The sequence below is a fragment of the Macaca thibetana genome, chromosome X (genome assembly GCF_024542745.1).
Source record: "Macaca thibetana thibetana isolate TM-01 chromosome X, ASM2454274v1, whole genome shotgun sequence".
In the NCBI taxonomy this organism is placed as follows: domain Eukaryota; kingdom Metazoa; phylum Chordata; class Mammalia; order Primates; family Cercopithecidae; genus Macaca; species Macaca thibetana.
The window spans coordinates 47,185,401-47,210,746 of NC_065598.1; the positions used below are offsets into that span (position 1 = coordinate 47,185,401).

A 25,346-nucleotide genomic window follows, 5' to 3' on the forward strand; every position below is an offset into this window, starting at 1 on the left:
AGCCAGGATGGTCTCGATCTCCTGACCTCGTGATCCACCCATCTCGGCCTCCCAAAGTGCTGGGATTACAGGCTTGAGCCACCGCGCCCGGCCTTTTTTTGTATTTTTAATAGAGACGGGGTTTCACTTGTGTTAGCCAGGATAGTCTTGATCTCCTGACCTCGTGATCCACCCGCCTCGGCCTCCCAAAGTCAGCCTGCACTTTTGTTTAATTTTATGAAAATATGGAGGTACCCTATATAACATATAATGAACTTAAAAAAAATAATTAAACAAGCCAGGCGTGGTGGCTCACGCCTGTAATCCTAGCACTTTGTGAGGCCGAGGCAGGCGTATTGCTTGAGCTCAGGAGTTCAAGACCAGCCTGGGCAACACGGTGAAACCCCGTCTCTACTAAAATACAAAATATTAACCGGACGTGGCGGCGGGCGCCTGTAGTCCCAGCTACTCAGGAGGCTGGCGCAGGAGAATCGCTTGAACCGGGGAGGTGGAAGTTGCAGTGAGCAGAGATCTCGCCACCGCACTCCAGCCTGGGCAACGGAGCGAGACTCCGTCTCCAAAAAAAGAACTCTGTCGGTTAAATGGTGTGTTTTTCATAGGGATAGCACATTGAAATTACTACTCAATGAATTTTGCTAAGAAAGACTTTTTAATAAGAACAGTTAAAAAGTCATGGTTAAATTCACTTAGTTGTAAATTTCCTACACCTCTCCCCTCCAGGGTTGTATATTAAAAATCCCTTCCAGGAATGTACAGAAGTGGAAACTTCCACATTCTACTTTTATTAAGGATTTCGATAGAACAATTACTGTTGCCTCATCACTAATTTAAAAGCAACATTAAGTTCCTGGTTTGTAGCCGGTCTCAGGCCCACACACCTCCCATTGGCCACCCCCTGTTCATAGCTATTGGTCTGTCAGTGGCTCCGTGGTGAAGTAGAGCCTATCAATGCCTGGGGTATCCCAAGGCCCGCCTTCCACTGCACTGCCATTGGCAGATCTCGCTGCCTGTTGGGGGACCTGAAGCGAATCGAGGCTCCCTGGGTTGGCAGAGAGGAGCTGGTGGTTGAGGGCCCTGAGTCAAACCTGTGTTCCCGGCCTCAGAGAAATGTGCACGCATGGTCATCTCCCCGGAAATGAACAGCTGAGAGGGCGGCGGTGGGATGGGGTCCCAGAGATGGCGCTCTCCAGGCCGCAGCAGGGGCCGGCGAGGTCGGCGGCTTTGGGAAATGAGAGTGGCACGTTTTAGAGGAGGTCTCCAGGCAGGCAGGACTGCTGGGTGGATCTGGGATTCCTTAAGGAGGTGCCCATGGCCGCACCCTTGTTAAACACTTTTTATCTAACGAAGCACTCTCTCCTTTTCCCCTACGGTGAGGGCAGCCTGAACCTTAATGTCTTCAGCTATAAAAGTAGCACTACAACGGCAGTCGGCGAACACTTGAGATTTAAAAAAATTTTCAGGCATGTTTCTGAGACTTTAAAATGAACAACAATAAAAATCAACAAGTACTTTGATAGCTTTACATTTTTTTCCAGATGGATAATTACAAGGGGGATGTCAGAGAACTATAATCAGCTAGTTTGGGTTTTAATTTTTGTTTTAATACATGGTACTTCTAATGGTTTAAATATGGTGGTGATGATAATGATAAAAAATCAAGAAGGTCAGGCGCTGTGACATGCGTCTGTGGTCCCAGCTTTCTGGGAGGATCGCTTGAGCCCAGGAGGTCGAGGCTGCAGTGAGCTGTGATTGCACCACTGCACTCCAGCCTGGGTGACAGAGCGAGACCCTGTCGCAAAACCAAACCAAACCTAAATCACTTTAAAGGCCTTCATGCTTTAAAGTGTCAGGTACCTGTAAGGTACTTGGCTGAAGTGCCAGTTGAGATGGGTGTGAAGTGAGTCTATGAGTTCTTGGGGGAGAAAGCATTGCCTTTGAGTGGGCTGTGTCCCCTACCCTTCCCCTCCTTCCCCCTATCCTGCGAAAGCAACGAGCTTTTGCTGGCATTTTTCTCATCTTTTTATAAACGTTGAACGATGGAGCCAGAAGTCTGTCTTCAAATAATGCCTAGGAATTAAAGTTTTTAAACAATTTAAGTGAATTGAAATATAAAATGCACTCCCCTATTCCCCTCCCCAAAGCCCCTCACTGAGCTCCAAACAGGAGTTGTTCCTGACCCCACTGGCACTGAGGTGGTTGCCAGGACTCCTGCAGTGGGAGATGGAGATTCAGGGCCTAGGGATTTAATTTCAGAAAAAAAGAATTTTTTCAAAATAATTTCCCCAACCAGTAAGAATTTGTACAAACACAAACGTTTAGAATTATGTTTGAGGCCTTCTTTTTTTTTTCTTTTGCCACACAGTTCTTCCTCTGGTATATTACACATAAAGCAAAATATATCCATTTTCAGTATAGAGTTCAATGAGGCCAGGCAAGGTGGCTCATGCCTGTAATCCCAGCAATTTGGGAGGCCGAGGTGGGAGGATCACTTGAGCCCAGGAATTCAAGACCAGCCTGGGCAACATAGTGAGACTCCATCTCTACAGAAAATATTAAAAATTAACTGAGTGTGGTGGTGTGTGCCTGTAATCCCAGCTACTTGGGAGGCCGAGATGGGAGAATTACTTAAGCCCAGGAAGTCAAGGCTGCAGTGAGCCATGATTGTGCCACTTCACTCCAGTCTGGGTGACAAAGCCAGACTCTGTCTCAAAAATAAAAAAAGATAATAATAAAAATAGAGTTCAATGAGTTCTGACAAATGCATACAAAACATTCCAATCACCTGCAAAAGTTCTTTAATGTACTTCCCAGTCATTCTCCCTCAAAACAACATCTAATGTGATTTCCTTCACTATAGATTAGTTTTGCCTGGTTTAGATTTCATACAGGTGGAATACAGTATTTCTCCTTTGTGTCTGGCTTTTTTCATTTGGCCCCATGTCTATGAGATTCATCTATGCTCTTCCTATATGTCAGTAATTTGTTCCCTTTCATTGCTGAGTAGTATTCCATAACCCCGTTGTTGTATTTCTTTGTCAGTTCTGTTTCTGGACACCTGGGCTGTTTCCAGTTTTTTGATATTATGAAAAAGCTAATCTGAACATTTGCATACAAGTTTTTGTGCAGATATACTGCAATAGTAGCATGTTGTAGCTGGCTCACCAGAGCAGATTTTGTGCATCTCTTTTAAATCTGGTTCAGCGACTGTCACATCAGTAGCCTGAAATAAGCCACGGGGACAGTACAAATTAGAGCCATTTTCTTCCTGGAGAGTTGGTTGTTAAACATTTACCAGCACACCATTGGACACGTGTTTTCATTTCTCTAGAGTAAATACCTAGGAGTGAGATTGCTGAATTGCATGGCAGGTCTATGTTTAATTTTATATGAAACTGCCAAACTGTTTCTAAAGTGCTTGTGCCACTTTACACTCCCAATAGCAATGTATGAAAGTTCCAATTGCTCTACATTCTCATCAATACGTAGTATTGTCAGTCTTTTTAATTTTAGTCATTGGAGTTGGGCATGGTGGCTCACGCTTATAATCCTAGAGTGTTGGGAGAACGAGACCAGGAGCTTGACACCAACCTGGGCAACATAGTGAGATTCTGTCTCTCTAAAAATTTTATTTAGCCATTAAATGGTGAAGATTCAAATAGAAAAGTGGAGTTGGGGCCAGGTGTGGTGGCTCAAGCCTGTAATCCCAGCACTTTGGGAGGCCGAGGTGGGCAGATCACTTAAGGTCAGGAGTTTGAGACCAGCCTGGCCAACATAGTGAAATCCTGTCTCTACTAAAACTATAAAAATTAGCCGGGCATGGTGGTGGGCGCCTGTGGTCCCAGCTACTCAAGAGGCTGAGTTACCCAACTGATTTTTTTTTTTTTTTTGCATTTTTACTAGAGACGGGGTTTCGCCATGTTGGCCAGGCTGGTCTCGAATTCCTGGCCTCAAGTGATCCGCCTGCCTTGGCCCCCCAAAGTTCTGGGATTACAGGCATCAGTCACCACACCCGGCAAGAATGGAAAGTTTTATTACTGAATAAGCACTACACCAGACTGTGATGCACATCACAAACAATCGGCTAAAGAGGTTTCAAAGACAAAAGAAATCTCATCCGTTTATGTAACAGGCAGATACAGCCCATTACAAACATATTCTCAAACAGTAACTTGTGCTCAAGTAAGAAACTTGACAGCACCATTTGGTACACATACTTCATCCCAAATTCACCTAGTAATTGGTGCGGCTATCTGTGTTAGTTAATTGCCTTTATCCAAAGGAAAACGAAAACTCGTATCTTTATGACAAGCAGGTAATAACTTGAAGCCAGGCACGCAGATCAAATTCCCATGAAGACGGGAAGACAGGGGTGCTATTTTCATTGATGTTTACATTTCATCAAAGAGATGGCTACGAGGCTCTTAAGAAAAACATTCCGGGGTTGTAAAACTGGCAAGAGATCTAGCATTTTAAAAGACTTACATACATCTCAAAGGGACAGAGAAAATTTTACAGTTACAAGTTTTCTAAAGGAAATGCTCTAAGAGAGACGTCTCTCTCTTTTGACACCAGGGAAAATTCGATTTTTAAAAATTTGTGTTTACCCCACAGTACCTCCACACATTGACTGGCATCGTGCTCCATTCACCGCACTTCCCTCTTCACCTGGCCACCTGTGACTAGTTTTTCAAAATCCTAATCAACCCCATTCCTAAAGGAAGCCTCCCAGACAGAAGGCCGCCCCTCCTAGGGCCAGCCCCCCAACCCCCACCACACCAGAGACCCGCTGTCCTCAAAGGCTATGAACTACAGTCTCCTAGAGCCGGTGAACATCGCCGATCATTTGTTCTGATTCCAACCCATTTCAAAGATGGTAAAACTGAGACACAGGAAAATAATAAAAGGGTGCTTAGGGCACTGGCCCAAAAAGGGTACTTAAGGATTTCTCCGTCCAGATGCCAGAGCCCTAAGGTCAGCCCCAAATGACCTTAAAAAGTCCTGCTGCCGGGCGCGGTGGCTCACGCCTGTAATCCCAGCACTTTGGGAGGCCGAGGCGGGTGGATCACAAGGTCAGGAGATCGAGACCATGGTGAAACCCCGTCTCTACTAAAAATAGAAAAAAAAAAAATTAGCCGGGCGCAGGGGCGGGCGCCTGTAGTCCCAGCTACTCGGGAGGCTGAGGCAGGAGAATGGCGTGAACCCGGGAGGCGGAGCTTGCAGTGAGCCGAGATTGTGCCACTGCACTCCAGCCTGGGCGACAGAGTGAGACTCCGTCTCAAAAAAAAAAAAAAAAAAAAAAAAAAAAAAAAAAAAAAAAAAAAGTCCTGCTTTATTCGTCTATGCCACTATTGAGGTTAAAGCCCCAGGCACGCAGGTCTTGCCCCAACTGCGCCTGCGCGAGTCAGGACTTGCGCTTGCCCCCGATCTTGACGTTTCAGGCTGCCCCTCCTAATCCGGAACACGACTCACATTCCGTTGGTCTTGCCTTGACAGACGTGACCTTGATCCAATAAGAGTGGAAGGATGAGTCCCGCAGAGCCAATAACGAGAGTCCGAGAGACGGCGAAGGCGGACTCTGTGAGGAAACAAGAAGACAGGCCCAAGATGGAGGCGGCGGTGGCTGTAGCGGCGTGACAGGTGAGGGCGGACCCGGGAGGGCTCGGTTTCTGGAGCGGCTGCCGGGCACGGGCAGGGCGCCCGGACCGAAAGCTCAGCTCCAGGATGGCTGCGCCCGGGCCCCGGCGTCCCCCGCCCGGAACCGGAGGAGTGGTTTGACCCGGGGCGAGACCATCGTCGACAGCGGGGGTGGGGTGGGTAACAGGAATAGGCGGGCAAGGCTGCGGGTGATGGTTTCGCCCGCTGCTAGTGGTGGTGCGCCTGCGCAGAGCCGGAAGCCCTTTGGTAGGCGGGACCCTACCGACTGGTGCCGGGATTCCGTCTTAAACCCCCTAAGGTGTCCAATGACCTTTCCTTACCAACTGCGGGGAGTGTGTGGAAACGGGGTTCACTCCCCGGTTTCCTTATTCTGGATCAGTGTCTGACCCCCTGGGGGGGGGAGAATGTCAGGATTCTCGCCTCTGTAACCGCCTTCCATGATCCCCCATTCAGTTTACACCAGTAATGTGCCTGTGACCCCCTCACTGGTTGTCAAGGAGAATTTTGGAGCTCCCTCTTTACCTCCATTTTTCTCCCCGCAACACCATACCTTCCTTCTCCTTTTGCTATGACAGTGTCTGGTGATCCACCATTACCTCCCCAGTTTGGCTCGATGTCTGGTCATTTCCATTTCCACCCTTCTCCCCATTACAGTCCCTAGTGACACCTGTTACATCTCCCTTCCGCATAGTATGTAGTGACCCCCACCCATGAACTCCTCATCATAAAGTCTTGGGACTTCCATTAGCCACCTAACACGGTGTCTGTGGTCCTAACATCAACATTACACCCCAGGGCTTAGGGATGTCCACAGTGCCCTTTAAGGATATGTTTGGTGCAACCTCCATCTTCCCCACACTAAGGGCAATATCTCATGATCCTCTCTTTCCCATCACCCTGCCTGTGACTCCTCCCTCACCAGAGTATCTGGCACTTCCCCCGTTCTCTGTTAAAAAGGCAGGACACTTTGGGAGGCTGAGGCGGTGGATCACCTGAGGTCAGGAGTTTGAGACCAGCCTGGCCAACATGGTGAAACCCCATCTCAACTAAAAATACAAAAAATTAGCCAGGCGTGGTGGCACACGCCTGTAGTTCCAGCTACTAAGGAGGCTGAGGCGGGAGAATGGTTTGAACCTGGGAGGTGGAGGTTGCAGTGAGCTGAGACTGTGCCATTGCACTCCAACCTGGGCAACAAGAGCGAAACTCTGTCAAAGAAAAAAAAAAAACAACCAGGACATTCTGTTCGTGCTTCTTATGTACCTGACAGCTCAGTGCAGTGTGTATTGACTTCCCCATTAGTCCCCAGCACAGAGTCTTCTGTGCTCCTGTACCCTCCAGGACAGTATGCTCTGTCCCCCTTCCTTTTTCTCTCCCCCCCAACCCTGTGCAGTGAAGCTGAGACCTTGGCACTCATGAGTGAGAAAAGCAACAGGAGGGTCTGAGCAGAGGAGGAACTAGAAGGACTTCAGATGTGAGCAGGATCTCTTGGGCTGTCATGTGAAAATTAGGCTGCAGGGGGCGACAGGAGCCTGGACTTTGAATTTTATTTTGTCCCCTGCCACTTTGCTTCCAGACTCTCATTATTGGACCTCTGAATTCTGTCTGCCTTCTTGTAGGAGCCCCATGGCACCTGCCCAGCCCCACCTCAGCCCATCTTGACAAAATCTAAGGCTCCATGGAGCCACCACGGGGCCCCCCTGCCAATGGGGCCGAGCCGTCCCGGGCAGTGGGCACCGTCAAAGTGTACCTGCCCAACAAGCAACGCACGGTGGTGAGTCATGGAAGCGAAATGGCAGGGGCTGTGGATGGACCCAGTTGTAACTCTGGGATCAAAAGGGTGACAACGGTTGGGGGAGGCCTTTGCAAAAGGATGGGAACATCAACTGTGGCCTCTGTTGGGCAATGAGGACCCCTACATCTGCACATACACACAGGTGACTGTCCGGGATGGCATGAGTGTCTACGACTCTCTAGACAAGGCCCTGAAGGTGCGGGGTCTAAATCAGGACTGCTGTGTGGTCTACCGACTCATCAAGGGGTGAGTGTGGCAGCCCCACGCCCACCCACTGGGTGCCCCACCTCCCATCCCCTCCTCAGTCATTTGATTCCTTCTGTTCTTTATCACAGAGTCTTCCATTAGTCTTCCCTTAGTCTTTAGTCTCCCCTTATCTGCAGGGTACGTGTTCCAAGACCCCCAGTGGATGCTTGAAACCACAGATAGCACCGAACCCAATTGCTATCAGCCGGAACATGTTTCTATTCTTGTCTTCTACCCATAAATGTAATGCCTTTTCCGTCTTAACTAAGCATGTATCATGCACTCCGGCCATCGCTTTTGCAATATGAGGTATGACGTCAAAACTAGCATGAATTTATTTTTCCTTCTTCACAGTTCCAAAGATGGAAGATTCGGCCGGGCATGGTGGCTCACGCCTGTAATCCCAGCACTTTGGGAGGCCGAGACGGGTGGATCACAAGGTCAGGAGATCGAGACCATCCAGGCCGACACGGTGAAACCCCGTCTCTACTAAAAATACAAAAAAAAAAAATTAGCCGGGCGTAGTGGCGGGCGCCTGTAGTCCCAGCTACTCGGGAGGCTGAGGCAGAAGAATGGCGAGAACTCAGGAGGCGGAGCTTGCAGTGAGCCGAGATCGCGCCACTGCACTCCAGCCTGGGCGACTGAGCGAGACTCTGTCTCAAAAAAAAAAAAAAAGATGGAAGATTCTTTCTTACAGTAGATCTCAACAACCTCAGCATATGATTTTCTTTGCTTTCAAGTCAAGAACTTTTACCTTTTTGCCTAAAGGAAGCACTTTACAGCTTCTCTTTGGCATGTCCGAATTGCCACCAACACTACTCCTGTGCTTTGGGGCCATTATTAAGTAAAATGGCGATCACTTGAAGACAGCCACTATGATATTGAGTCAGTTGTTTGATAACTGAGCAGGCTACTAAGTGATGGGTGGTAGCATAAACAGTGTGAATCTTCTAGATAAAGGGATGATTCACATCCTGGGTGGGATGGTGCAGGATTTCATCATGCTACTCAGAATGCACGCAATTTAAAACTTATGAATTGTTTATTTTTGCAATTTTCAATTTAATACTTTCCCACCCGGTTGACCACAGGTAACTGAAACCGTGGAGAGTGAAACCACAGATAAGGGAGGACTACTGTAGTTCAAGTAATCTATGAGTTCATCCATCTTTTGTTTTGTTACTTCATTGGTTCATTGGCCTGTAAGGTCAACCAACTCATTCTCCCCTGGCCCCCAAGTCCTCACCCTGGTCCATCACTTCCTCCCAGATTTCATCTATTTTGTCCTTTCACGATGTCATGACTTCATCAGCTCTCTTCTTCCTCATTTTCCCCATTCTTTGTCTGCTGAGTTGGGTCTTGCTGACCTTATTTATTCCTCTCTCGTGGGGTTCCTTAATTTTTTATGCAGTTCACACAGTGCACTTTATTTGTTGTTTCAGTGCCTCCTCAGCCCCCTTTTCGGGGGCTGGCTTAGCGCTTCTAAGATGTAGTTGTTTAGTTTCATTTGCTTCTCCCCTTCCGTTTCAGAGCATGGACTCTTCACACCGTCCTGCCTCTCATTACCCTTGTGGCCCAGGGCCAGTCATTTTATCCCTCTGAGCCTGTTTCCCATCTGTAAAGTGGGGGCAAGGATAATGACTAATTCCTAGAGTTGCTATGATGAGAATTAAACTTGCCAGACATGACCCTGTGGGTAGCAGGCTTGGAGGGACTTGTGGCGGTTCCCTGCCTCACCATGGCCCCTGCCCACCCTCCCACTCATTCCTTTCCATGCCCCCTGCAGACGAAAGACAGTCACTGCCTGGGACACAGCCATTGCTCCCCTGGATGGCGAGGAGCTCATTGTCGAGGTCCTTGAAGATGTCCCGCTGACCATGCACAATTTTGTGAGTGCAGGGTGGATGGTGGGGGCGGATCATGGTGGGGAGTATCCTTGGCCAGGTCTCAAACTTCCCTGCTCTGCGGCATCAGGTACGGAAGACCTTCTTCAGCCTGGCATTCTGTGACTTCTGCCTTAAGTTTCTGTTCCATGGCTTCCGTTGCCAAACCTGTGGCTACAAGTTCCACCAGCATTGTTCCTCCAAGGTCCCCACAGTCTGTGTTGACATGAGTACCAACCGCCAACAGTGAGCCCAGCCTGGGGTGGGTGGGGGGATGGGGAGCACAGAGACCCAGCCACAAGGCCCTTACAGACAGCTGACCTGTGTCCCCTTACTTTATACCCTTCATGCCCTCAAGGTTCTACCACAGTGTCCAGGATTTGTCCGGAGGCTCCAGACAACATGAGGCTCCCTCGAACCGCCCCCTGAATGAGTTGCTAACCCCCCAGGGTCCCAGGTAGGGGTGCCTTAGCTGAAGGGCTACTGGGGGAGAAAAAGATCTGGGGACTCTTGTAGACCACAAGCCATACTTTATTCATTTGTTTACTTGACAAACATTTATTGAGCACCTACAAGTGTGAGTAAGGGCATGAAACTGGGACCTTGGGCAAGTCATCTGATTTCTCTGGGCCTCAGTTTTCTCATCTGTAAAGAGGGGATAATGATACTTTCTACCATATAAGGTTCTGCTGAGGATTAAATGAGTTAAGACATGTTCAGTGCCTAGAACAGGATCTGGTATAGTGTAAATAATCAGTTATTTTTATTATTAATTATAAATATATTTATAAGCATCTAACTACTTTGCTAATTCTTCTAGTATAACCATACTCAAGCCTTTCCATTTTGAAATATGTATTATTTTATCATAAATTACTTCCCTTTTATTGCTTCTTTATGTTAAATATTATACAAAACTATAGCTATATTAAAATATATTATTGCTCTAATGTATATTTTATAATGTGCATATTTTATGGTATATTTATGTTATTGTATCATGTTGTATTACATAATGTTATATAATGTAGAACATCATACATGTTTATATGATACATAAAATAAAGTTAGGGTATTATATTATTTTAAATTATGAGTGTATATGCATTAATTACCTTTGAGTTTCATTTCAGGATAGTGAAGGGAACATTAACATATTTTTGTAACTACAATATGTTTAGCATATATCGTGTATAATGTATATATAACATAGAATATGGTAATATGTATACTTTAAAACATTGCTATTTTAATATAGATGATATGTATTATATAACATTTGAAGAGTACATGTAATTATAATATATAATTATAAAATATGGTACATTCCCCTTTCCCCACTATCTGTGTGGCTTGCTATCCTGCCTGTAGGAGTTTACTCCAATGTCACCTCCTTCTCAGAGAATCCTTTCCTGACACTTTCTAGGAACACTTTGTGTCTCCTTATTTTGCTTTACTATTTTTCTTTATTGCACCTATCACCATCAGGCATATTATATATTTGTTTTTTATTTCAGCCCCACGAGGGCAAGAACTGTTATTTTGTTTTACAGTTTTATCTCCACCACCTAGAATGGTATCTGGCACACAGCAGGCACTCAATAAATGTTTCTTGAAGCAATGAATAATAGTACTGCCAGTGGACATTCGCTCTGTGTGAGCTAAATGCATGTTTATGGCTGGGGGTGGAGTGGGGGCTTTCTTGGTTCTCTGATTCCTGGCAGTGACTTCACAGCCTTTCGCCTGGCAGGCCTCACACTCAGCACTGTGACCCGGAGCACTTCCCCTTCCCTGCCCCGGCCAACGCCCCCCTGCAGCGCATCCGCTCCACATCCACTCCCAACGTCCATATGGTCAGCACCACGGCCCCCATGGACTCCAACCTCATCCAGGTTGGTGCTGTGGGGAACAATACCAGGGACCACTGGGCAGAGGGGAGAGCCATTCCTGTTGGCCTCCATGCCCTCTTTTTGACTCCTGTCCCTCTTCTTCTAGCTCACTGGCCAGAGTTTCAGCACTGATGGTGAGTCCCCCGTGCCTGCACCCTGACCCCCGCTGCCCCACTTGCCTCCACTCATATCCTTTCTGCAACTGCAGCTGCCAGTAGTAGAGGAGGTGGTGATGGAACCCCCCGGGGGAGCCCCAGCCCAGCCAGCGTGTCCTCGGGGAGGAAGTCCCCACATTCCAAGTCACCAGCAGAGCAGCGTGAGCGGAAGTCCTTGGCCGATGACAAGAAGAAAGTGGTATGCTTGAGGGCGATCCTTTTGGGAGCACCAAGGCTGAGTGATGTGGGATGAGGGATGTGGGCAGGCCTCTTAGATGCCACCCATCTGGCCCACAGAAGAACCTGGGGTACCGGGACTCAGGCTATTACTGGGAAGTACCACCCAGTGAGGTGCAGCTGCTGAAGAGGATCGGGACGGGCTCGTTTGGCACCGTGTTTCGAGGGCGGTGGCATGGCGATGTGGCTGTGAAGGTGCTCAAGGTGTCCCAGCCCACAGCTGAGCAGGCCCAAGCTTTCAAGAATGAGATGCAGGTGCTCAGGTGAGGTGGCACATTTGCGTGGATGGGAGTGGCAGGCCCGGCCTTGGCACCTCTCTGGGAAGAGGCCATGCTTGGAGTGCTTCCTGGACATCACCTGTGTTTGTGTTGTTAAACCATCATCAGAAGTTGTTTCTTTCTGAAGGGCGTCCCTTTCCCCTCTGGGAAATGGGTATGTTTAGAGGACCTGTGATCATGCAGTTGTTTGGGTTATTAATGAATGGCTCTGCCTCCAAAATGTGGGTCTTCTTATTTGCCGCTGCGAACTGGGTCTGGGTGTGGGCCACCATTCTCGTTACCGCATTGCCAGGAAGGCTTGCATCTTTCCTTCCCCTCTGCTTGGACTACAACGGTAATGTTCTATTTATAGTGTTGGTTCTTGTTATTCATTAATTCTAATGCCTTGATTTAAACAATATTATCATCACCATAATCTAATCATTGCTTAATTTTTATAATTGCTATAATATGTAATCAATACAGTATTCATCTAGTCATGCTAAGAAAGCCAGGTGTCTCCTTTTTGCTGCTATAGTTACTATGTAGTATAGTACTGTATACCTATATACTACAGGTAGTACTGGATAGCTTCTACCAACCCGGGGGATGCCGGCATGGGCTTTTCCTCTCTGTCAAATGGGCACAATTATGTTACAGAGAATAAGGTAGCTAATACAATGATCAGTTTTACAGTTGAGGAACCTGAGGCCCAGAGAGGTTAAATGTCCTTCCCAAGGTTGTACAGTGAGTACCTGGTGAGGCCTAGATTTGAAGATGAGTCCAGACTCCAAGCTCTTTACCTCTAAGCTTCTCATGGTGCTGAACAGGCTCTAATCATCACATATCACCGGTATTTTAATCCTGCATCTATCCATATTATATTGATACATCAATGAGGAAGGTTGGCATTCTACCTTCTCATCTGTGAGATGGTCACAGACCCAGGTAATGGTCAGAGTCAGAGGGGTGGGGGATGTTAATGATTAGAAATGCTGCTGTAGGCAGGGAGGGGGAGGGGCAGCAATTCCTCCCTCCTGCTTTTGTTGGGAGACTCGGATGGGGAAGCTCCGGATGGGGAAGCTTCGCATATAAGCCCACAGCAGAGAATCATAGCCCAGTAAACACATCTCACAAATTCATGAAATCTGGCAATGCTGTGGTCCTGAGTGCCCCAAAAGACAGGGTGAAAATGAATGACCGAAGAAGGTAAAGAACAGTGCCACTCCTGTTGTGACAGTAAGTCACAGTAAGTGACAGTCACTATTTTTCCTCCCCACCTCTGACATTGCCCTCCCTGCCTGCAGGAAGACGCGACATGTCAACATCTTGCTGTTTATGGGCTTCATGACCCGGCCGGGATTCGCCATCATCACACAGTGGTGTGAAGGCTCCAGCCTCTACCATCACCTGCATGTGGCCGACACGCGCTTCGACATGGTCCAGCTCATCGACGTGGCCCGGCAGACTGCCCAGGGCATGGAGTGAGCCTCCCAGCCTGGGGAGGGGTGGGGGGAAAGGGTGGGGGAAATGAGGTAACCCCCAGCCAATCCACCACCTGCCTCCACCCCCACAGCTACCTCCATGCCAAGAACATCATCCACCGAGATCTCAAGTCTAACAGTATCTGTCCCTGGACTGGGGTTGAGGGGGTGGGCGCAAGGGCTTAGAAGGATGCCTCTTGTGGGGGTTCTGGGAATTACAAAAGAGGGGCATGTGTCCCAGAGCTCCTTGCCAGGTGGCAGAACTGTGGCCAGCCAGGGGGCTTTAATGGCAGCCTGTTAGTCTGAAGTCAGAGGTGTGGCTGGTTCAGGTACCGTTCTTGGCAACTCTGGTTAGAGTCTGATGTGTGACAGTTGTGGAGGGCATTATGGTCAGCATCAGAGGCATAGTGAGTTCTGGTGCCCTCCGAGGGGCTTCCTGTTCAGAGTCAACAGCGGGGCTGAGTGTGGGGGGCACTAGCAGGCATTCCCTGCCCATGTCAAGGTTCTAGATAGTTGGTGTGATATTAAGGGGCTCCTGGTCAGGATCAGAGGGATGAGTGGTATAAGGGCACCAATAGGAACCTCCCAGGCAGGGTGAGAGGCATGGCTATTAGGAGTCCCTGTAGTGGTCCTTGACCCTGGCGGACATCTTCCTACATGAGGGGCTCACGGTGAAGATCGGTGACTTTGGCTTGGCCACAGTGAAGACTCGATGGAGCGGGGCCCAGCCCTTGGAGCAGCCCTCAGGCTCTGTGCTGTGGATGGTGAGTTGGGCCAGGCTGGATGTGGGGTACGTGGGGATGTAGGCTCCAGGATTGGGGTGTGTGGGGCCGAGTGGGAACGGGGATGCCTGTGCCAGGTGTGGGTGTCTGGACTCCTCACGTCCCACCTCATGTGGGTGGCTCTGAGTTGTACGCTGTGTGGCCAGTGGGATCTGGGACTGTGGACCAGCCATTTGCTGACCTCTGTGGTCCCCCTGCCTGGTCTGGCCTGTTGTAGGCAGCTGAGGTGATCCGTATGCAGGACCCGAACCCCTACAGCTTCCAGTCAGATGTCTATGCCTACGGGGTTGTGCTCTACGAGCTCATGACTGGCTCACTGCCTTACAGCCACATTGGCTGCCGTGACCAGGTGAGCCCCACACCTTACCCACAGTTCCCTGGGCTGACGGATCCCCTCAGGCATCCATACCCCACATCCCCTCCTTTTTGCACTGATGAATGCCACCCTTTCCCCAGAAACCTAAAATTTTGTGGGATAAAGACTCCCAGAATCCCTTGGGCTCCAGACACCTACAATAAATTCTCTGGGTCTCCCCTACCCCAACTTCCCTCTTCTCACATCCACAGCCCTCTGGGACAAAAATCCTCGAAGTCCAGAATACCCCGAATCTCTATACCTAGAATCCCCCAAGGCCCCCACATACCCCAAAGCCCTCTGTATCCCTAGACGCCTATAGTCCTCTGCTCTGGGTACTCAAAATCCCCCAGATCTCATTTCTCCCAGCATCCCATTTCTCCCCAGAAACAGAGCCCCTTTGTGCTTCTGGAATAGTCACAGGCACCCACAGTCACCTAGGCCTTCAGGTATCTAGCAGGCCTCAGGGCCGGGGTACCTAGAACCCTCTAGGCCTCAGACCCGCACAGAAGTACAAGCTCCCCCAGACCCAGAACTCCATGTTTCCCTGAGACTCAGTACTTTCCAGGTCCCTAAGCCTCCTAGAAACTCGTGGGCCTATAATCCTCTGAGCCCCAGATACCTACAATCCTGAACCCCAAATTTGAATCCCTCTGTTCTGAAAGCAGAGAATCCTCCCAAGTCCTCAGCGATGGAGAATCCTCTGGGCCCCGATACTGACAGTACCCCAGTTCGCTAAAAATAAACCTCCCAAGCCCCTCAATACAAAATTCCTTGGGCCTCCCAGCCCCTGACCCCAGATCACCCCTTTCCTGCCCCCCTCTGCCCCCAGATTATCTTTATGGTGGGCCGTGGCTATCTGTCCCCGGACCTCAGCAAAATCTCTAGCAACTGCCCCAAGGCCATGCGGCGCCTGCTGTCTGACTGCCTCAAGTTCCAGCGGGAGGAACGGCCCCTCTTCCCCCAGGTGGGCTGGGTAGGAGGGCTGGACACCTTGGGTGGGTGACTCTGGGATGGAGGAAGACTGAGATGGAGGCAGATGTGAATGTGAAAGCTCAGAGGTTGTGTGTGTGTGTGTGTGTGTGTGTGTTTGTGTGTGTGTGTGTGTGTGTGTGTTTCCCCATGAGGCTGGGGCCTGGGGCTGTTGGGATGCCCATAGGGCTCTGGACACCCCTCCTCACCCCCACCTGCCCTCAGATCCTGGCCACAATTGAGCTGCTGCAACGGTCACTCCCCAAGATTGAGCGGAGTGCCTCGGAACCCTCCTTGCACCGCACCCAGGCTGATGAGTTGCCTGCCTGCCTACTCAGCGCAGCCCGCCTTGTGCCTTAGGCCCCGCCCAAGCCACCGGGGGGCCAGTCTCAGCCCTCCACGCCAAGGAGCCTAGCCCACCAGCCAATCAATGTTCGTCTCTGCCCTGATGCTGCCTCAGGATCCCCCATTCCCCACCCTGGGAGATGAGGGGGGTCCCCATGTGCTTTTCCAGTTCTTCTGGAATTGGAGTCCCCCAAAGACTGAGCCCCCTGCCTCCTCCATCATTTGGTTTCCTCTTGGCTTTGGGGATACTTCTAAATTTTGGGAGCTCCTCCATCTCCAATGGCTGGGATTTGTGGCAGGGATTCCACTCAGAACCTCTCTGGAATTTGTGCCCGATGTGCCTTCCACTGGATTTTGGGGTTCCCAGCACCCCATGTGGATTTTGGGGGGTCCCTTTTGTGTCTCCCCCGCCATTCAAGGACTCCCCTCTTTCTTCACCAAGAAGCACAGAATTCTGCTGGGCCTTTGCTTGTTTATTTTGTTTCCCGACTCTTCTCTTGGGGTTCAGAGCCGCTGAGGGGTGGGATGAGTCCAGGCAAGGAGTGGAGGTCAGGGGGAGGTGCGGACCACATAAACAGCGTCACTGCACGCATCACCACAGGCGGCACGATGAACGAGGACCACATATGCCAAGCACGGCACAAGAGGAGGCCACGTCAGTCACAGACACAGACATCACGGCAAAGGTGGGGAAGCGAAGACCACTGGCCTTCCGTGTGCAAAGGATTCTGGGAAGATGAGTGGAATTTGCATATTTAAAGACAGCTGTCAGAGGCAGGAAACTGGGGAGGGAGTCCCTGGGGGAACCGAGGGGTCCTGGAAGTGGGAGGAGCTCCCAAGGTATTGAATGAGGTTGAGGGGGCTGGTGTTGGGTGGCATTTGAAGATGTGGATCTTCAGAGGGATGGAAGATCCATGGGAAGAGGCTCAACAGTAGGGGTTTCTTGAGGATTTGGAAAATTCTGATGGGAAATAGGTGTGCTGGAGAGATTTGGGACCAAAAATAGGGTTTTCCAGGAACTTCAGGGCTCCAGGAAGGGATTTTGCAATGGGTTGCCTGGTATTTGGGCACTTCCAGGAAGGAAAAGGCCCTCTGGGGAAACCAGGGTCGGAGGTCTTCAGGAATCTGGAGGTCCTAAAACAGAAGTAGATCTTGAAGTGACCAGGAGTGGGGTTCTAAAAGGACTTGGGGATTCCACATGTGAGAACTGGATTTAGGGCCAGGAGGAGTCAGGTTTCTCAAGGTACTCAGGGATCTTGAGGAATGAGAGGTGGAATCTTGGAGAACCGGGAGATGGGTTCTCAAGGGATGTGGAGACTCCAAAAGTGAGAAATGGATTCAGGGCCCAGAGAAGGGTTGCCCAGGGATTTTGGGGTTCTCAGTGTGGGGTATCAGTCGGAGAAGAGGCTGGCGAAAGACTTCCTCAGGCTGCGGATGGTCTCAGCTTTCACCTCGTCCTGGCTAAGGCTGGGCCTGGGCGGGGCTGGCTCTGGAAGGTTGAAGGCATTGGTCAGAGACTGGGATTTGCTAGAGAGAGACAAGGTGGAGGCGTGGGAGGAAGGGGGAAGAGGAAGGGGAGGAAGGGGAGAGAAACACAACGTTACCCCAGGCCCGGCCCCAGCCCTGCCCCTCTGATTCTGGGGCTGTGCCTGTGACCTCCCCACCCGCCACCATGGGCCTGGACCCTAACAGGTTCTCAAGGCTGGGAGGACTCAGGTGGAGTGGGTGGAGTCCTGGGCCAGGGAGGCGAGATCTGGGACAGGCTGGGAGGACTTGGATCCAGGGTGAAGTGTGGGATTCATGGGAAGAGTCCTGGGCAGAAGCTTCTCTGAATTCTTGGCTAGTTTGATACAAAGGGGAAGATGAGCAGGGAGGTTTCCAGTCTAAGGGTGAGGTGTCCAGGAGGGCCTAGGAAGGGCTTGGACCAAGGACAGGCTGTTGGGCAAGTCAGCCTAAGGCAGAGCAACTGGGTGGGGCAGGGAGGACGTCTGAGCTGGAGTGGGAGTTGGAATGGACCAGAAGAAGCAGATGGTTGATGATTCTCAGGGAGACTGAGATGGGCCAGAAGGATGTGGAGAAGGAGGAAAAGTATGAGGGTGGAGTGGAAGAGCGAGATGATAGGAGGACTAGGACTCAGGCCAGGAGTTTTAGGGATGGGTTGGGAGGGGGAGGGCCAGTTTGGCAGGGAAGGCTCTGGGCTGGGCAGGAAGTTGCAGACGGTGGGTCAGCCAGGTGCCTGGGAGGCCTTGGAGGAGGAAACTTTCCCAGGGCCTATGAGGAGGAATTCGAACAGAGGGCAGTTTCTATGGGATTCTAGCACCAAATTCCTGGGGTGGGGGTGTGGAGCCTCTGGTGGGCCGGGAGGAGCGAAAGCTTGGGGGAAGGGCTTGGCTCAGGCTGGAGAGAGTCCGTGGGACCCCTGCATAGGACCTGGGTCTGAGGAGCAAGGGAGCTAGGGCTACTCTACTGGGGCAGGGGCCCGCTTTGTGAGCAGCAAGGCGGGGGCTGCTGTAGGGGTCCCCTTACTTGAGCTGGGGGTGCGGAGGTCCCCCTGCAGCGGCGGTGGCGGGTGACGGCACGTCCTGGCTGGGTTTCTGGGCCAGCTGTGGCTTGGGACGTCCAGCGGGGCCCGGGCCGCTGGGCCGAGGCTGCTGCGTGGTGGGTGGCCCAGTGCGGGGCACGGGACCCGCCTGGCTGGCCTGGCGTGTGGGGCCGGCTGGGCCCGGGGGTTTCTGGGGCGGGCCCTGGCGCTGCTGCCCGCCCGGTGGGGCCCCAGAGGCCTTTGGCGGAGCCGGGCCGGAGACGGATGTCTGACGGGTAGCCTGTGGGGGGCCCGCCTGACGCTGGGGAGAGGGAGAGGCGGGCGGGCGGGCTGCTGGAGGCGCCCCGGGGCCTCCCGCCACTGGCCGGGATTGGCGGCCTTGACCCTGGGTTGGCGGCGCTGCCTGGGACGCGGGCTGCTGGGGCGCTGAGGTGGGACTTGGAAGGCGCTGGGGCAGGGGGCTGCCAGCTGGGGGTCCAAGGCCTGAAAGGTGCTGCTGGCCCTGCGGGGGCGGGCGCTGCTGCAATGGGGGTCCCTGGCGCTGGGGGCCTGGGCCCGGCTGTGGAGGGCCGCCTGGGGGACAGAGAGAGAGAGAGAGTGAGCACACGTGAGAGTGAGCGGGTAAGAGATGGCGGGCTGAGGGAGGGGACTGAGACCGCCAGCCTCTCACTTACCCTGTGGTGGGGGTCGCTGCTGAGCCGGGGGCCCTGCGGGCTGCTGGGAGGTCTGGCGGCCCAAGGGCAGGGCCCCTGGGGAGGGAGTCTGTGGCAGAGGAATGGAGCAGGAGAGGTTAAAAATAGTTACCAGCCAGTGGAGCATCAGCCAATGATGACACAGGTTCCCTGTGCGCTGGGTGTTGCCCCACTTGTGGCTGAGCTGAGGGTACGCTGGGTTGTGGGGTGGGGGACCTGTTCCCAGGGGCAGGGCAGGGAGGTGCTCAGGGAAGTCAGGGCAGCAGCTGCTTATCAATGTTTTAAACAATTGGCAATCGCAGCCACATGTGTGCAAAGGTGATGCCGTGAGCCTACAGATTGTCAGCTTCATGGCACAGTATGACCCAGGGCCGGCCTCCCCACACTAGCTCAAGCCACTAGCTCAGCGCCAGGGGCCTGACCTGGCTGTGGGAGCCCCTGCCAGGGGAGGCATCCCGCTGTCGCTGCCGGGGCAGGGCCTGAGCCATCTTGTTGACCACGAGCTCTACGATGAGCTGTTTGTCTTCATCCTGGTGGTCACCAATGAGCGGCATGGAGGAGCCCACCACCTGGGGGAAGGAAAGGATCCCTGAGGGGAGAGGCAGGCCTCGCACCTGAGGCAGCAGTAACACTGTGCTTTCAGCCGGCCGAGGGCATGGCCACCACTGAGCCCCAGTGTCTGAGGCACTGATTGTGCACAGTGAGGAGGTTTGTCTGTTCCAAGGTACCTTACAGCTTAGAAGGTGCTTCAGAGCAGGGCTGGGCAAATTAGGGCCTGCGAGCCCAACCTGGTCCACCACCTGCTTCTGTGTGACCCATGAGCTAAGGATGGGTTTTTACATTTTGTAACAGCCGAAAAAATTCGAAAGATTTTATAACATGCGAAAATGGCATGAAATTTAAATTTCAATGTCCATAAACAAAGTTTTTTTGGAACACAGCCACACCTATTTTGTTTAACGTATCATCTATGGCTGCTTTTGCAGAGTTGAGTAGTTACGGCAGAGGCTGCATGGCCCACAAAGCCTAAAATATGTACCGTCTGCTCCTTTACCAAAAATGTTTGCCGATCCCTGCTTCATGGTTTTCTAGGCACTTCGTCCTTTCCAAAATGCTTTGCTGTTGGTCCAGTTCACAGAATAAAGGTTACTAAGTGCATTGTCATTCACCAAGATGTCTCAATTCCCAGAGCACTTAACAATCTAATAAGGGTTTTGCTATTCACCAGGGATGTGCAAGTTCAGTCTAGAGTTTACTGAGTGTTCTGCCATTGCAAGGGATGGCCCCTTGTGTACCAAGCACATTGCTGTTGGCTGAGGACCTCTGTGCCATGGAGTGCTTCCGTTCGCACTGCTGCTGCCTGGCAGCTGTTCCTCCCTCTGCCCCACCTACCCCTGGGTGCTCCCACCTCAATGATGTGATCCCTTCCGTCCTTGCCATGTAGTGCTTCCACTGCGCAGATGTCCAGTCCCCCAAAAATCTCTGAGCATGTGTCCACCCACAGCTTGTATCTGCCAAGACAAAGGTCGGGGAAGCCTGTCAGTCTCTGACCTGAGCTGCTGCGCTCCCACCCACCCTTCCCCTCACACCCTGAGTTTGGGCTGCCCACCTGTCAGACATGGCGATCTGCTCCAGCATCGCAGAGCCAGTGTTGGTCTTCCAGTTCCCTGACACTGACGTCCTCCTGGGGAACAAGGGGACAGAGGCTCAGAGGCACCTCGGCTGCATGGGGCAAGGCAGGGGACCCCTCCCGGGGCCTCAGTTTCTCCACTCACATGTAGGCCTTGTAGTTCTGCCCAATCTTCTGGACACGCACGTCATATTTGGCATCGATGAAGGGCTCGGCAGTGGCATACGTCTTGGTCAGTGCCACAACACTTGCGATGTCCTGGAAGTCATGCTGGTTGTCAACCTTGACCTGTGGACGTGAGGGCAAGGATCAGGGCCTGGTCAGGATAGGGCAGCTGTGGGGAGTGGGGGTGCCTGGGGGAGCATGTACACATGACACACAGGTGAGGTGAGTACACAAAAATTAGGTGGACATGCCAAGGCGCTCAAGCAGGCATGATCGTGCGTCTCCTGTTTTGTACGTGTACACACAGACACAAAGTTGGGTGTGTAGAACACTGATCATACCAAAAAGTATTGAATTGTCTACTTTAAATGGCTGAGTTGTAGGGTGTGTGAATTATCCCTCACTAAAGCTGTGAAAAAACTGTGTATATACAATATACTAATATAGGCATCCAGACACAAAATCAGTTGTACACACAACATGCAAAGATACAGAAACTTGGACACAAACAAATTACAGGTCTACTTTCCACATACACACAGACAAAATCAGATGGATGTAAAGCACACAGGACCCCGAGACTTTGGAACACAAAAGATCATACTCATGTGTGTGCAGCACAGGCATACATGTACACACAGACACAATGCTGGAGACAGAAGCAAAATACACACAAAATTGGCTGAATGCAGGAGGAAAAAGGGGTCGATGAGGTCAGCTGAATGTGAGAAAACAAAAATCTATTAGGTTGGTGCAAAAGTAATTGTGGTTTTTACCATAAGAACTGGCAAAACCTGCAATTACTTTTGCACCAACTTGATAGATAATGACACCCCAGGACACACGATCACACAGAATGACTGGTGTGCACTGCACAAATACACATCTACCTATGCGCAGCCCAGCCAGAGACTCACCTTGCCCATCCCAGAGTGTGCGTGCCCCATCTTCACAACCACAGGGTATGTTGTGCTGCTGAGCTGGTGGGAAAAAGGCAGAGGACATATGGTCAGGGCAGAAAGGGTGACCTCCAGGGGTGGGGTGGTACTGAGGGAATCCCGGCCAGTGGGAACTGCATTATGAGCCACTTCCCAGGACACATGGGTCAGAGACAGGCAGGCAGCAGCTGGGGGTCACACAGTGTCTCCACCTCCGGGCCCAGAATTGAACCCAGAGCCCTGTCTGTCTGTCCCTCCCTCCACCCCACCACCAAGTTCCAGATGTCCCGCCCCTGCTTTCCCGGCCAGAGGCATGGCATGAGCGTGGGGGACTGTTCCGGTAAAAAGAAAGTTTGTTTTCACAGTGGATGGATGATAGTGAGGCAAGCGTGTGTGGGGTGGGGGGATGAGCATGTAGTGACTGAACCCCTCAGCCCAACCTTGTATGTAAGCCTCACCTGCACACATAAACTACTGAGAGGCATGAGCCCTTGGAACTCAGATGTACATCGCCAAACCCAGAGATGCCAGTGCATATTGAGATTGACGGCCAACACAGACTCAAAGCACATGTAGCTCTGGGGCAGCACAGACACCCACACAGTCATTCAGCCAGCCAGGTGCCCATAGCGTGGGTCAGCAGCCAGCACTCCTGGGCAGCACACACTCGACACCCTTAAGCACACTATCAATACTTTTGGGCACACACCCAGATTCCCTCCCCTCACGCAAACCCACATCACTGTCAGGGGAACACACACAACACAAAAGATTACCCGTGCAATCAAGAGACACACACAACTCCACAGGCACACTCCACAAAACCGGGCATGTACTCAACACACAGGCGCACATACAACACCCCTAGGCAAATGCACAGCAAATAAGGTCCTACACAACACACAGAGGTGTATGCACTTCTAGGTACTCACATCACCGCTGGGACCCGTAACAACCCACGCCACATTCCTGGGCACACAAAAAGTATATCTAGACACACACACAACATGCCTTGCCACATATACAATACAGAGAGGCTACACACAACCAGAGACACCCACAACTCAGTTTGCAGAAAACATTCCTGGGCATCCCCACCCCAACACACACACAGTCACACATTCAGGCGAGAGGGATACCTCAAGTCTCCCCCGCTCCCGGATGAGGTAGAGGAAACCAGGTTGGACGGCCCCAGGCTCCCTGCTCCCCGCCTCACCCCCACAGCGCAGCTGCACAGTGCCCCTCTGGTGACCCTCCCTCTCGCTGACAAGGTAGAGAGATGGCATTCCCGGAGGGGCTGCTGGGGCGGTGGTGGTTCCCAGTTCCCGACAGGCACAGGAAGCCCGCAGACTCAGGGTGACCGATTGAACTTCAGGCCTCCCTCTGCAACCCCCCCTTCCTCATTTCCCAAATGACTGGCGTCATTATGAGGTGGGCTGAGAGGCACGTTGTTGGGACGGGGGTTTGGGGCGTCTCTGGGCAGCAGGCCAGGGAAATGATGCCGAGGCGGATGTATACAGTACCACCCAGGCGTGCACACAGCACACAGAAGTGCATAATGCACTCATAGTTATATATGCAACCCAGACCTGCTTTGCCGAGGCTGGTAGATAACTCCCAGAAGCAACACACAAAACACACAGGCACACGCTCGACTCTTAGCAATGGACACACAACACACCAGAGAGCTGTGCGTACACACCCATACCTCCCCCAACAACCCTGAGGTTTCTAGGTGCCTCTTTTCCTTGACTGTCTTTGTTTCCTCTGGACTTGAACCTGAGCACAACGCTCTGTATATGTGTGTGTGCCCATACATGTGTGCGTGCAGAGTGCTTTGAACTCTGACTCTGGGAGCTCCTGGAAAGCCCTAGGTCTGAATCTTGGCCTTTCCTCTTCCTAAGGCCATGAAGGACACCCCTCTCTGAGCCTCAGTTTCCCCATCTGCACAAAGAGCACAATGAGACCCAAGCACCTGGTATGCTGTGGGCATTGTCAGGTGTCCAGTTTGCACATGCCCCCTGAACCCCCATGGTCCTCCACACCCATCCAGCTTCCCACATGGTCACACACCCCTCCATGAACACCCCTCCCACTCTGCATTTCAAAACCGCACAATAACCAGATCCACACGATTCCTCATGTAAACAGTCGGCAAAACTCTGTGCTGACTCAGGTTTCAAAGAGTTGGCGTCAGAACCAGAGTCAGTGAGGGGCCAAGGCAGGACTTTCCCTGGCCCTCACTTCTCCCTCGGAGGCACCAGGTTACTCAGCCCTGTCTCATTCACTCTCACTGTCCCACTTTCACAATCAGCTCCTACAGATTTGTTTGGTTTACTTCCCTTCCTCCCTGTTTTTGTCCCCCCCCAACTCCCCACAACAGAGCCATTTCTTCATTCTCATTCCTGGGTAGGTCACTCAGCCCTTTTGTGTCTAAGTTTCCTCATCTGTATAATGAGAACATGAGCTATATCTAACTCACAGGGATATTGTGAGAAATAAGTTAGTTATTTTGGGAAAAATGCTCTACATGGTATCGAGCACATAGTAAGCCTCGATCCTCAAGAAGTGTTGGGTACTGTTGTTATTATTGACTTAACATCTCTTCCTTAACTAACATTAATGAACAAAGAGGCAATCGGGATTGACTACATGAGATAATGTCTGTAAAAAGACTTTAGAACAGTGCTTTTTTTTTTTTTTTTTTTTTTTTTTTTTTAAATAGATACAGGATTTCAACAAGACCCAGACTGGTCTTAAATTCCTGAGCTCAAGCGATCTGCCTGCCTCGGCCTCCCAAAGTGCTGGGATTACAGGTGTGAGCCACCATGCCCGGCCAAGTGCTTTCTTAAAAAATAGATTTAGGCTGGATGCGGTGGCTCACGCCTGTAATCCCAGCACTTTGGGAGGCTGAGGTGGGCGGATCACCTGAGGTCAGGAGTTTGAGACCAGCCTGGCCAACATGGTCTGTCTCTACTAAAAATACAAAAATTAGCCAGGCGTGGTGGCATATGCCTGTAATCCCAGCTACTGAGGACGCTGAGGCAGGAGAATTGTTTGAAATTGCTTGAACCCAGGAGGTGGAGGTTGCAGTGAGCCGAGATCTTGCCATTGCACTCCAGCCTGGGCAACAAGATCAAAACTCTGTCTCAAAAAAAAAAAAAAAAAAAAAAAAAAAAAAAAGATTTAGAAGGCTGGGTGCGGTGGCTCATGCCTGTAATCCCAACACTTTGGGAGGCTGAGGCGGGTGGATCACCTGAGGTCAGGAGTTCAAGATCAGCCTGACCAATATGGTGAAACCCTCATCTCTACTAAAACTACAAAAAT

The 25,346-nt window shown here is 51.2% G+C and overlaps 3 protein-coding genes across 5 annotated transcripts in view; 1 reads left to right on the forward strand and 2 right to left on the reverse strand.

Moving 5' to 3' along the window:
• NDUFB11 (NADH:ubiquinone oxidoreductase subunit B11) overlaps positions 1-25,346 on the reverse strand; it is a 477,292-nt gene that overhangs the window by 393,072 nt on the left and 58,874 nt on the right. The window lies entirely within an intron of this gene.
• Positions 5,586-16,514, forward strand: ARAF (A-Raf proto-oncogene, serine/threonine kinase). The gene is made up of 16 exons (XM_050775629.1): positions 5,586-5,637; positions 7,272-7,426; positions 7,590-7,693; positions 9,480-9,582; positions 9,668-9,822; positions 9,935-10,033; positions 11,327-11,468; positions 11,572-11,599; positions 11,674-11,819; positions 11,918-12,120; positions 13,422-13,598; positions 13,691-13,737; positions 14,244-14,362; positions 14,598-14,729; positions 15,568-15,702; positions 15,933-16,514. The coding sequence occupies exons 2-16, from the start codon at positions 7,331-7,333 to the stop codon at positions 16,065-16,067; spliced, it is 1,821 nt and encodes a 606-aa protein (XP_050631586.1). The 5' UTR covers positions 5,586-5,637; positions 7,272-7,330; the 3' UTR covers positions 16,068-16,514.
• Positions 16,508-25,346, reverse strand: part of SYN1 (synapsin I) — a 50,272-nt gene continuing 41,433 nt past the window's right edge. Inside the window, exons 6-13 of one of the 3 annotated variants that reach the window (XM_050775603.1) lie at positions 21,999-22,061; positions 21,062-21,204; positions 20,896-20,970; positions 20,695-20,797; positions 19,709-19,855; positions 19,269-19,356; positions 18,579-19,167; positions 16,508-17,541 (exon numbers count right to left, since the gene is read on the reverse strand). In XM_050775603.1, the coding sequence (XP_050631560.1) occupies positions 17,514-17,541; positions 18,579-19,167; positions 19,269-19,356; positions 19,709-19,855; positions 20,695-20,797; positions 20,896-20,970; positions 21,062-21,204; positions 21,999-22,061 (1,236 nt within the window). In that variant the 3' untranslated portion in view covers positions 16,508-17,513. Of the gene's footprint in view, positions 17,580-18,578; positions 19,168-19,268; positions 19,357-19,708; positions 19,856-20,694; positions 20,798-20,895; positions 20,971-21,061; positions 21,205-21,998; positions 22,062-25,346 lie in introns of all 3 variants that reach the window. The other 2 variants (XM_050775602.1, XM_050775604.1) reach the window with 2 other exon arrangements.